At 48.6% G+C, this 12,930-nt stretch overlaps 2 protein-coding genes across 3 annotated transcripts in view; one reads left to right on the plus strand and one right to left on the minus strand.

Moving 5' to 3' along the window:
* LOC124281868 (unconventional myosin-XVI-like) overlaps window positions 1-12,930 on the minus strand; it is a 186,430-nt gene that overhangs the window by 121,681 nt on the left and 51,819 nt on the right. For both annotated transcript variants that reach the window (XM_046717894.1, XM_046717886.1), the window contains 2 exons: window positions 1,116-1,343; window positions 426-540 (listed from right to left, as the gene is read on the minus strand). In XM_046717894.1, the coding sequence (XP_046573850.1) occupies window positions 426-540; window positions 1,116-1,343 (343 nt within the window). The remainder of the gene's footprint in view (window positions 1-425; window positions 541-1,115; window positions 1,344-12,930) is intronic.
* LOC124281913 lies at window positions 2,685-4,407 on the plus strand. Its single transcript, XM_046717916.1, has 2 exons — window positions 2,685-2,737; window positions 2,813-4,407. Exon 2 carries the CDS (start codon window positions 2,856-2,858, stop codon window positions 3,540-3,542), a length of 687 nt encoding a protein of 228 aa, XP_046573872.1. The 5' UTR covers window positions 2,685-2,737; window positions 2,813-2,855; the 3' UTR covers window positions 3,543-4,407.

Genomic DNA, 12,930 nt, shown 5'->3' on the forward strand with positions numbered 1-12,930 from the left:
GACATCTTGGCTGTAACAGAAACCAGATGTTGGGTCATCTTAGCTGTAACAGAAACCAGATGTTGGGACATCTTGGCTGTAACAGAAACCAGATGTTGGGACATCTTGGCTGTAACAGAAACCAGATGTTGGGACATCTTAGCTGTAACAGAAACCAGATGTTGGGACATCTTGGCTGTAACAGAAATCAGATGTTGGGACATCTTGGCTGTAACAGAAACCAGATGTTGGGAGTTGGGTTTTGCACTTTAATAACAATATTCCAGCAATATCATGGCGGGAACACCACAAATGGGTTTCACACATTGTACCCATGTAAGCAATTAAACCCAAGTCTTCGGCATGACGAGCGAACGCTTTAACCACTAGCCCCCCGCTGTAACAGAAATCATACATTTACATAATTCATGTGTACTTTTACTGACCTCCAATGACACCTCCATCCATCGAGTAGCTGACCTCAAGACACTTTGCGAATCGGCTGGAGTTGTCGTTCATCACTGTCCTGGCATTGCCGAAAGCTTCCAGAAGAGGGTTCACCTGTATCAACAATCACTGTCTCACGTGTATCAACAATCACTGTCTCACCTGTATCAACAATTACTGTCTCAACTGTATCAACAATCACTGTTGACAGAACAGAAGGTTTCACCTGTATCAACGATGACGGTCGGGACATAACAGAAGAGTTCACATGTGTTAGTGTTGGTTTATCTTGCTGTTCAGTAAGGTGTATCTAAGTGTACCTGGTTTATCTTGCTGTTCAGTGAGGTGTATCTAAGTGTACCTGGTTTATCTTGCTGCTCAGTCAGGTGTATCTAAGTGTACCTGGTTTATCTTGCTGTTCAGTAAGGTGTATCTAAGTGTACCTGGTTTATCTTGCTGCTCAGTCAGGTGTATCTAAGTGTACCTGGTTTATCTTGCTGCTCAGTCAGGTGTATCTAAGTGTACCTGGTTTATCTTGCTGCTAAGTCAGGTGTATCTAACTGTACCTGGTTTATCTTGCTGCTCAGTCAGGTGTATCTAAGTGTACCTGGTTTATCTTGCTGTTCAGTAAGGTCTATCTAAGTGTACCTGGTTTATCTTGCTGCTCGGTCAGGTGTATCTAAGTGTACCTGGTTTATCTTGCTGCTCAGTCCAGTTTCGGTACTCTCGGAAACACGGAGGAGATGCTGAACCAGGAATTTGCATGATTCCGTCTTCCCCGACCCACTCTCACCACTAATCACACAGCACTGGGACACTTGACACGAGACCAGGTGGCGATGTGCTTGCTCCGCGACAGCGAACACGTGGGGGCTGAGTGATGCCAGGTGGTGGCAGTCGTGGTACTCTCTGCTGACCTGATGGCAAGGCGAACATCCTTCAGTCATATGTTCCACAGAATCATATTTTGTACAAAATCAACAATGATAGTAGTTCTAAGAATACTACATCTATCACTTGATTAGCTTTTACCTGAAATTTGTTCACAAGTTTAGTGGTATGGCTTCCATGTAGTCCACCAATACTGTGGGAGTTATCTCCCCTTGTGGAATCGTGGGAACCTAATAATATTTCCTATTGTACTTTCAAATTTATGTACTGTGGAATTCGTGTGGTACAGGTAGTGTTAAAACAATTATCATTATTTTTCCTTATCCTGACTTATGCTTAATTGCTTGTCTCTTTCTTCTTGCGAATGATAGTGGAACCCTTGAATCCCCTTTTGAAGGGAGCCTAAAAAAAGCGGACGTAAAGTCACTCACCCAGTGTTATCTCCCTTGTGACTCTTTTAGGTGGGAAACCATGTCACATGTTTGGACATGCCCCTCACTCTCTTCTTCTTCGCCCTTGAGGACGGTTGTGAGAGGGCCTGGGTCCCCTATACGGGCGTTATATTCTTTAAACTTTTAGGCCTTGCTACTAAATTAGCTGTATAAGATTTTAGGATTGATATACCAACAATATGGTTTGAAATTTGATCAAAATTATCTGCATTTGTTCACGTTGTTGACATGTGTTTTCATCATGGTGATTTTTTTATGAAATCTTGCAGTCGTTGTAGACTCCGATTGTCATTTGCTGATCCACACTTAATATGTCCTAATTGTACTTCTCCATGTTCTTCCAGCTATCGCTGTCCGTTTTGTCAGCATTTAACTGAAGTTCAATTTAATAATTATTCATATTCCATTTTTAGGCGTGCCAAGGACAGGAGTAGACGACTTTCTCAAGTCATGTCTAAACCAAATGATTGTGTTAATAACCGTTTGTTGTTGCCTACTGACATTCACCATTCCAGTAGTTTACCGGCTGCGTCTACGGAGCAGGTTGCTGTGTCTGATGGCAGCTCCGGCTCCAAGAAAAGGTCGTCTACATCAACTATAACCTCACCGCAGTCGAAGAAGACGAGGGCATCGTCTTCCCAGAAGAAGAAGTCATCTACTAAGACTCCGGCGAAGTCTTCTCATGGGGCAGCACTTCAGACGAGGTCGTTTGCTACTGAGATCATCCCAGCAGATGAAGTAGACGTCTATGATGAGCCTCCCATCCTCATCCCTGAAGTGCCAGTGAGGAAGAAGACAAGGTCTTCATCTACAGCAACAGCAGCAGTCATCACAACGCAGACATCAGATAGAGATGGCAGTTCGTCACAAGTGCCGCAGTCCGGGGCAGAAGCCTCGACACTCTCAGTACATCATCCGCAGTGCAGCTACAGCAGTAGCAGTCGTCGTCGCAGAATTTCAACCCTGGGGTCTTCATGCAGCAGTTTACGCAGATGATAGACCTGATGAAGCGAAGATTCCCACAAGAGAAAGCAGCGACGGAGGCCCCATCTACATCGAAAGCAGTCAGCAGATCACAGCCCACTGATGACAGCAGTCTGCACGAGAGAACTCACGGGAGCATGCACGAGTGCACTCACGGAAGCATGCATGAAGACACTCACGAAGGAGGAAGCATGCGCGAATGCACTCACGAAAACTTACACGGAAGCACGCATGGAAGCACTCACAAAGGAGGAAGCATGCACGAAGGCACTCATGAAAGCATGCGCGAATGCACTCGCAAAGGAGGAAGCATGTACGAAGGATCGCACACTCTACGATGTACTAGGACACCTTCACCGAAGCGAAGGAACAGAACCAGACGTTCACTGGATCATCGCAGATCCTCCTCCTCTGACACGGACAACCAACAGGAGCATTCAAGAAGGTCTCCACGCAGGTCTCCACGCAGATCTCCACGTAGGTTTCCACGCAGATCGCCACGCAGGAAAGAATCAGAGTGGCAACCATCTCCTGAACGAGAAACCTCTAAATCCGAAGATGACGGAGGAATTATATTTTCCGACACAGAAACGCTACTGGAAGAATTGGGGAATTCTTCAGGATGATTACGTATCCCAGATCCTAGGTAGAGGATACAAGATACAACTGCAAGCAGTTCCACCATTGACAAGCAACTCTCTGGCCCACAACTATGCTGCCGACCAGAGGGAGAACTTACTCGACGCCATCACAACTCTACTCAAGAAGGAGGCGATCGAAGAAATATAACAGAAATTCATCACACCCGGGTTTTACTCCCCAATCTTCTTAGTACCAAAGAAAAAATTCTAACGAAAAGTTCCGACTTATATACAACATGAGGAAATTCAACCAAGATTATCAACTGTGACAACTCATACGTCCATTAGACTACCATAGATCTACAGGATGCATATTTTCACATCCCGATATATCTGGACACAGGAAATATCAAAAGATAGGATCTCAACTAATAGATCTGTTTGCTACAAGGTTCAACAAACAAATACTAACATTTGCCTCTCCGATTCCGGATCCACAAGCATGGGCAACAGACACTCTAAGCATCCCATGGGAAGGAATAAACGCATATGCGTTTCCACCTTTAACTCTAATACCGCAGGTATTGCAGAAAATCAAGCAGACAAAGAACCTGCAACTGATTTTGGTCGCGCCCTACTGGCCAGCGTGGGTATGGTTTCCCATCCTCATTCATGAACTTGGAAATCCAACCCTACAACTTCCACAGTGGCCGAACCTACTAATTCATCTGCACACCAAGCAAGCACACGGCAACCCAACAGTACTTCAGCTACACGCATGGAACGTATCAAAACTTGCTTGAGCAGAGCAGCGAACACAGTCACACTAGCTCTACTTAGATCAACTCGCAGCTTGTATGACGACAAGTGGCCAAGCTTTGAGAAATACGCCTTAAAGAAGGGTTTCACGGCAATGGAAGCTACACATCCACAAGTGGCGGTATATCTTTGTCATCTAAGACAAACAAGATGGCTAAAAGGTTCAACACTATCTAACATACCTAGCGGCCCTCAGTACAGTTATCACTATGAAGACAAGTGTGAAACTGACTAAAGTACCAGAGATACTAGCTCTACTATGCTCCTTTAAGTTGGAAGACCAACAAAAGAAATTTAAAGCACCTGCTTGGGATCTCAACGTAGTCTTACAGCATCTCACCAGTGATGGTTATGAACCACTAGGAAGGACATCCTATGAGTTTTTAACTCATAAAACTCTGTTCCTGGTCGCCTTGGCAAGTACAGGAGCTCAGATGTCAGAAATACATGCTCTGGACTTTGAACGAATACGATTTTATGCACATCACAACATCATACATCTGGGATTGAGATGGGACTTCATAGCAAAGAACCAATTGCCCGGTCAACCAGACAGGCAATTCCACATCCCAGCATTTCCGTCAGTCCTTGGACCACAGGATACCCAGGATCTATCCTTATGTTCAGTCAGAGCATTACAAATCTACCTACAGAGGTCTAAGATGAGGAGACGAAAATTCAAGCGCCTTTTCATCCGTCTATCTACGGAGACGCCTACAGAGGTCTCACGTACAACAATATCAATATGGATGAGAGCCATCATATTGAGAGCCCACAAAGCAGCAGGTCTTGAGCCACCATGAGCCTCCAATCCTCATGAAGTCAGAGCACTCGCTCTGCATGGAAATTGCTCAATCTCGACAATAATGGGAGGCTGCTATTGGAAGTCGGAGACAGTATTTGCCAACCACTACCTCAGAAACATTGCTACCGTGGATGTCTCCTGTATCCACCACTTTGGGCCCCTTGTTGTAGCATAACAATTGATGGTTCCTCAAAGACGCTGAGATGAATCTCACCCTTTATCACATGACTTGTAAAAGCCGACACTCAGAGAGTTGAAGCTTAGAGTCCGTGCGCACGTCTAAAGATAGGCTAGCATGAGTGACAGACCCTATACTTGTAAGGACTTACTCGTATATGAAGAAGGGTCACTTCTCCATTGATGCGGAAATCAATCATGGAGTTGTATAAATCCATTTTTACTGTCAGGAGAAGCGGTTCCAGAAAATCTGACATATTGTGGTCCCCCCAAACTCATCAGAGGAAGCTGGAAGGAAGGATCAGTATATACTTTAAGAAGTTCCCACAGGAGGTATGCAGGACGTAAATCAGCATGGAATCCAGAGTGGCTTGACAAGCAATTAAGCATGAGTCAGGATAAGGGAAAATATGTAATTTTTAGATTAAAATTGATATTTTATACTTATCCTGACTCATGAGGTAAACCCTCCCAACCTCCCCTCATGGCACTCTGGATTCCCTGTAATCAGGAGAGAGTGAGGGGCGTCCAAACACGTGACGTGGTTTCCCGCCTAAAAGAGTCACAAGGGAGATAACACTGGGTGAATGATTTTACATCCGCTTTTTTTACGCTCCCTTCAAAAGGGGATTCAAGTGTTCCACTATCATTCGCAAGAAGAAAGAGACAAACAACTAAGCATGAGTCAGGATAAGTATAAAATATCAATGATAATGTATAAAGCTCTTACGAATACAAACGCGTGAGTGCCAAATCATACATGAGGCTTGTTTAGTACTGACTGCTACCATCAATAGAAGATAACTACATGTGGTTGTGGTGAAACATTTGAACATTTTTAAGCTGCTACCATATTATAATTGGTGGAAATTTTGTTAAGGTCATTCTTGGTTAATGGTTACATTTGATGACATCACAATGACTTCATAAAGTCATCACTGCAGGTTCAGTTCTCATCTGTAAGATGTGAATATGGGTTTTATCATTGACTGGATAATAGCCAATGACCAGCCTCAGTCAACCATGTGCAGCGTTAGACTGACCAGCCTCAGTCAACCATGTGCAGCATTAGACTGACCAGCCTCAGTCAACCATGTGCAGCGTTAGACTGACCAGCCTCAGTCAACCATGTGCAGCGTTAGACTGCAAGAAAGATCCAAGTGTTCATGTCAACCTACCGACCCCACAAAGGGGCTTAGACGGAAGCAATGGACCGAGTGGCAACAGCAGATCCCAGGTACATCCTCTGAGACATTACACAGTTAAAAAAGGACATAAACATGTTAGATGATGCCTAATCTGTTCCAGTTATAAAGTTGTCCACTACGCAAGAGAAGAGGATATGGCCCATCACTCACGTGGCCTGAGAGATGCATACACTGTAGCTGATCCTTGCCATAGTGTAAGTTAGTTTAATAGTCTTTGTATCCAAGGCCGCAACTGTGGTGATATCCTTGTCAGAGTTTTCTTGACAGTCAATCCAGGGACAATGGTACTTCATCTGAAATGTTCAGTCCTCTAAAGATACTGTTTGAGAGCTCGGACTGCGCATATCACTCTATCGAGTACTGTTTGTTCCAATGTAGGGATGAGAGCTGATATAGTTTACTAATGCTATGCTAATATAAGTTATCACATTGTGTCGAGGGAAATACAGGGGGTTTAATAAGTCCTGAGTAAGGTTGTATTCCCCTAGCCAGAGGAATTTATCTAGCCGATTTTGTTTATACTAAATCAAACAAAGTTTTGTTTCAATTTCATTCTCAGTTGTTGTGGCAAAACATTTCCTTGTTGACAACAGCTGATCGATTGACCTCAATGCAGCGCAAGTTACTAAAGGCTTGGCGATGCACGCTTTTCTCTGTTCGCGTGGTCACCGAGGCGTGGCGGGATGATATGACTTTTGTACTCCCTGCTTGCGGATCGTGATGGGTGTACATGGTATTTTCTCAGAGTCACGTGAACCAATCAAAACTCGACATTCTTACATGAGGCTGGATAATGGTCCATAACAGATTTCTGGTTCATGGTTAGAAACTCCATGAGTGCTCCAAGTGATGGATCCTCAGATAATGTGACTGATCTAACATCTAATGCATGTAACTCTGATGTCCTAGACGGAGCTTGGTCAGAAGGAAGGCAGTTTTTCAGGCAAGATGAAAGATTGCTGCTCTGATGCTGAGGACTGTACCACAGATTTATCCAATTTCACATGTATGTATCTTCTATCTCAAACAAATGCAGCAAACTGACCTGTATAGGATCTTACATGGTTTTCTGGCATTGCAAGGACTGAAGCTGGAGCTTTGTGAAGTTCTCCCAATGTGCCATGTTTCTGTCTTGCTTTCCTTCCTTCTGTCTTGTTATCCCTTCACTCAGCCCTTAGCATCTCGTGGTCCTCTTCCTGTGGTCAGCCCTTAGCATCTCGTGGTCCTCTTCCTGTGGTCAGCCCTTAGCATCTCGTGGTCCTCTTCCTGTGGTCAGCCCTTAGCATCTCGTGGTCCTCTTCCTGTGGTCAGCCCTTAGCATCTCGTGGTCCTCTTCCTGTGGTCAGCCCTTAGCATCTCGTGGTCCTCTTCCTGTGGTCAGCCCTTAGCATCTCTTGGTCCTCTTCCTGTGGTCAGCCCTTAGCATCTCTTGGTCCTCTTCCTGTGGTCAGCCCTTAGCATCTCGTGGTCCTCTTCCTGTGGTCAGCCCTTAGCATCTCTTGGTCCTCTTCCTGTGGTCAGCCCTTAGCATCTCTCGTGGTCCTCTTCCTGTGGTCAGCCCTTAGCATCTCGTGGTCCTCTTCCTGTGGTCAGCCCTTAGCATCTCTTGGTCCTCTTCCTGTGGTCAGCCCTTAGCATCTCTTGGTCCTGTCCTTCCTGTGGTCAGCCCTTAGCATCTCGTGGTCCTCTTCCTGTGGTCAGCCCTTAGCATCTCTTGGTCCTGTTCCCATGGTCAGCCCTTAGCATCTCTTGGTCCTCTTCCTGTGGTCAGCCCTTAGCATCTCTTGGTCCTCTTCCTGTGGTCAGCCCTTAGCATCTCTTGGTCCTGTTCCTGTGGTCAGCCCTTAGCATCTCTTGGTCCTCTTCCTGTGGTCAGCCCTTAGCATCTCTTGGTCCTGTTCCTGTGGTCAGCCCTTAGCATCTCTTGGTCCTGTTCCTGTGGTCAGCCCTTAGCATCTCTTGGTCCTGTTCCTGTGGTCAGCCCTTAGCATCTCTTGGTCCTCTTCCTGTGGTCAGCCCTTAGCATCCTGTGGTCAGCCCTTAGCATCAGGCTTGGTCCTCTTCCTGTGGTCAGCCCTTAGCATCTCTTGGTCCTCTTCCTGTGGTCAGCCCTTAGCATCTCTTGGTCCTGTTCCTGTGGTCAGCCCTTAGCATCTTCTGTGGTCAGCCCCATCTCTGGTCCTCTTGGTCAGCCCTTAGCATCTCTTGGTCCTGTTCCTGTGGTCAGCCCTTAGCATCTCTTGGTCCTGTTCCTGTGGTCAGCCCTTAGCATCTCTTGGTCCTGTTCCTGTGGTCAGCATCTCTTGGTCCTCTTCTGGTGGTCAGCCCTTAGCATCTTGGTGGTCTTCCTGTGTCAGCCCTAGCATCTCGTGGTCCTCTTCCTGTGGTCAGCCCTTAGCATCTCTTGGTCCTGTTCCTGTGGTCAGCCCTTAGCATCTCTTGGTCCTGTTCCTGTGGTCAGCCCTTAGCATCTCTTGGTCCTCTTCCTGTGGTCAGCCCTTAGCATCTCTTGGTCCTCTTCCTGTGGTCAGCCCTTAGCATCTCTTGGTCCTGTTCCTGTGGTCAGCCCTTAGCATCTCTTGGTCCTCTTCCTGTGGTCAGCTCCTTAGCATCTCTTGGTCCTCTTCCTGTGGTCAGCCCTTAGCATCTCTTGGTCCTCCTGTTCTGTGGTCAGCCCTTAGCATCCTCTTGGTCCTTCTTCCTGTGGTCAGCCCTTAGCATCTCTTGGTCCCTCTTCCTGTGGTCAGCCCTTAGCATCTCTTGGTCCTGTTCCCATGGTCAGCCCTTAGCATCTCTTGGTCCTGTTCCTGTGGTCAGCCCTTAGCATCTCGTGGGGTCCTCTTCTGTGGTCAGCCCCTTAGCATCTCTTGGTCCTCTTCCTGTGGTCAGCCCTAGCATCTCTTGGTTCCTCTTCCTGGTCAGCCCTTAGCATCTCTTGGTCCTGTTCCTGTGGTCAGCCCATAGCATCTCTTGGCCCTGTGGTAGCATCATCTCTTGGTCCTGTTCCTGTGGTCAGCCCTTAGCATCTCTTGGTCCTGTTCCTGTGGTCAGCCCTTAGCATCTCTTGGTCCTGTTCCCATGGTCAGTATAGCATCTCTTGGTCTTGTTCCTGTGGTCAGCCCTTAGCATCTCTTGGTCCTGTTCCTGTGGTCAGCCCTTAGCATCTCTTGGTCCTCTTCCTGTGGTCAGCCCTTAGCATCTCTTGGTCCTCTTCCTGTGGTCAGCCCTTAGCATCTCTTGGTCCTGTTCCTGTGGTCAGCCCTTAGCATCTCTTGGTCCTCTTCCTGTGGTCAGCCCTTAGCATCTCTTGGTCCTGTTCCTGTGGTCAGTCCTTAGCATCTCTTGGTCCTGTTCCTGTGGTCAGCCCTTAGCTCTTGGTCCTGTTCCATGGTCAGCTCCTAGCATCTCGTGGTCCTCTTCCTGTGGTCAGCCCTTAGCATCTCTTGGTCTTGTTCCTGTGGTCAGCCCTTAGCATCTCGTGGTCCTCTTCCTGTGGTCAGCCCTTAGCATCTCTTGGTCCTCTTCCTGTGGTCAGCCCTTAGCATCTCTTGCTCCTCTTCCTGTGGTCAGCCTTAGCATCTCGTGGTCCTCTTCCTGTGGTCAGCCCTTGGCATCTCTTCTTGGTCTTGTTCCTGTGGTCAGCCCTTAGCATCAGGTGGTCCTCTTCCTGTGGTCAGCCCTTAGCATCTCTTGGTCCTCTTCCTGTGGTCAGCCCTTAGCATCTCTTGGTCCTCTTCCTGTGGTCAGCCCTTAGCATCTCTTGGTCCTGTTCCTGTGGTCAGCCCTTAGCATCTCTTGGTCCTCTTCCTGTGGTCAGCCCTTAGCATCTCTTGGTCTTGTTCCTGTGGTCAGCCCTTAGCATCTCGTGGTCCTCTTCCTGTGGTCAGCCCTTAGCATCTCTTGGTCCTCTTCCTGTGGTCAGCCCTTAGCAGCATCTTGGTTGGTCCTCTTCCTGTGGTCAGCCCTTAGCATCTCGTTGGTCCCTCTTCCTGTGGTCAGCCCTTAGCATCTCTTGGTCTTGTTCCTGTGGTCAGCCCTTAGCATCTCGTGGTCCTCTCTTCCTGTGGTCAGCCCTTAGCATCTCTTGGTCCTCTTCCTGTGGTCAGCCCTTAGCATCTCTTGGTTCCTCTTCCTGTGGTCAGCCCTTAGCATCTCGTGGTCCTCTTCCTGTGGTCAGCCCTTAGCATCTCGTGGTCCTCTTCCTGTGGTCAGCCCTTAGCATCTCGTGGTCCTCTTCCTGTGGTCAGCCCTTAGCATCTCTTGGTCTTGTTCCTGTGGTCAGCCCTTAGCATCTCGTGGTCCTCTTCCTGTGGTCAGCCCTTAGCATCTCTTGGTCCTCTTCCCTGTGGTCAGTCAGCCCTTAGCATCTCGTGGTCCTCTTCCTGTGGTCAGCCCATAGCATCTCTTGGTCTTGTTCCTGTGGTCAGCCCTTAGCATCTCGTGGTCCTCTTCCTGTGGTCAGCCCATAGCATCTCTTGGTCCTCTTCCTGTGGTCAGCCCTTAGCATCCTCGTGGTCCTCTTCCTGTGGTCAGCCCTTAGCATCTCTTGGTCTTGTTCCTGTGGTCAGTATAGCATCTCTTGGTCCTGTTCCCATGGTCAGCCCTTAGCATCTCGTGGTCCTCTTCCTGTGGTCAGCCCTTAGCATCTCTTGGTCCTGTTCCTGTGGTCAGCCCCCTTAGCATCTCTTGGTCCTGTTCCTGTGGTCAGCCCTTAGCATCTCTTGGTCCTCTTCCTGTGGTCAGCCCTTAGCATCTCTTGGTCCTCTTCCCTGTGGTCAGCCCTTAGCATCTCTTGGTCCTGTTCCTGTGGTCAGCCCTTAGCATCTCTTGGTCCTGTTCCTTTGGTCAGCCCATAGCATCTCTTGGTCCTGTTCCCATGGTCAGGCCATATCTCGTGGTCCTCTTCCTGTGGTCAGCCCTTAGCATCTCTTGGTCTTGTTCCTGTGGTCAGCCCTTAGCATCTCGTGGTCCTCTTCCTGTGGTCAGCCCTTAGCATCTCTTGGTCCTCTTTCCTGTGGTCAGCTCCTTAGCATCTCTTGCTCCTCTTCCTGTGGTCAGCCCTTAGCATCTCGTGGTCCTCTTCCTGTGGTCAGCCCTTAGCATCTCTTGGTCTTGTTCCTGTGGTCAGCCCTTAGCATCTCTTGTGGTCCTCTTCCTGTGGTCAGCCCTTAGCATCTCTTGGTCCTCTTCCTGTGGTCAGCCCTTAGCATCTCTTGGTCCTCTTCCTGTGGTCAGCCCTTAGCATCTCTTGGTCTTGTTCCTGTGGTCAGCCCATAGCATCTCGTGGTCCTCTTCCTGTGGTCAGCTCCTTAGCATCTCTTGGTCTTGTTCCTGTGGTCAGCCCTTAGCATCTCGTGGTCCTCTTCCCCTGTGGTCAGCCCTTAGCATCTCTTGGTCCTCTTCCTGTGGTCGGCCCTTAGCATCTCTTGGTCCTCTTCCTGTGTGGTCAGCCCTTAGCATCTCGTGGTCCTATTCTTCCTGTGGTCAGCCCTTAGCATCTCTTGGTCCTGTTCCCTGTGGTCAGCCCTTAGCATCTCGTGGTCCTCTTCCTGTGGTCAGCCCTTAGCATCTCTTGGTCCTCTTCCTGTGGTCAGCCCTTAGCATCTCTTGGTCCTCTTCCTGTGGTCAGCCCTTAGCATCTCGTGGTCCTCTTCCTGTGGTCAGCCCTTAGCATCTCGTGGTCTCTCTTCCTGGTGGTCAGCCATCTCGTGGTCCTCTTCCTGTGGTCAGCCTTTTATATAGCATCTCTTGGTTTGTTGTTCCTGTGGTCAGCCCTTAGCATCTCGTGGTCCTCTTCTTCCTGTGGTCAGCCCTTAGCATCTCTTGGTCCTCTTCCTGTGGTCAGCCCTTAGCATCTCGTGGTCCTCTTCCTGTGGTCAGCCCTTAGCATCTCTTGGTCTTGTTCCTGTGGTCAGCCCTTAGCATCTCGTGGTCCTCTTCCTGTGGTCAGCCCTTAGCATCTCTTGGTCCTCTTCCTGTGGTCAGCCCCAGCATCTCGTGGTCCTTTCCCTGTGGTCAGCCCTTAGCATCTCTTGGTCTTGTTCCTGTGGTCAGCCCTTAGCATCTCTTGGTCCTGTTCCCATGGTCAGCCCTTAGCATCTCGTGGTCCTCTTCCTGTGGTCAGCCCTTAGCATCTCTTGGTCCTGTTCCTGTGGTCAGCCCTTAGCATCTCTTGGTCCTCTTCCTGTGGTCAGCCCTTAGCATCTCTTGGTCCTCTTCCTGTGGTCAGCCCTTAGCATCTCTTGGTCCTCTTCCTGTGGTCAGCCCTTAGCATCTCTTGGTCCTGTTCCTGTGGTCAGCCCTTAGCATCTCGTGGTCCTCTTCCTGTGGTCAGCCCTTAGCATCTCGTGGTCCTCTTCCTGTGGTCAGCCCTTAGCATTTCTTGGTCCTGTTCCCATGGTCAGCCCTTAGCATCTCTTGGTCCTGTTCCTGTGGTCAGCCCTTAGCATCTCGTGGTCCTCTTCCTGTGGTCAGCCCTTAGCATCTCTTGGTCCTCTTCCTGTGGTCAGCCCTTAGCATCTCTTGGTCCTCTTCCTGTGGTCAGCCCTTAGCATCTCTTGGTCCTGTTCCTGTGGTCAGCCCTTAGC

The sequence above is a fragment of the Haliotis rubra genome, unplaced genomic scaffold (assembly GCF_003918875.1).
Source record: "Haliotis rubra isolate DU_JTF1 unplaced genomic scaffold, ASM391887v1 Scf1082, whole genome shotgun sequence".
Lineage (NCBI taxonomy): Eukaryota > Metazoa > Mollusca > Gastropoda > Lepetellida > Haliotidae > Haliotis > Haliotis rubra.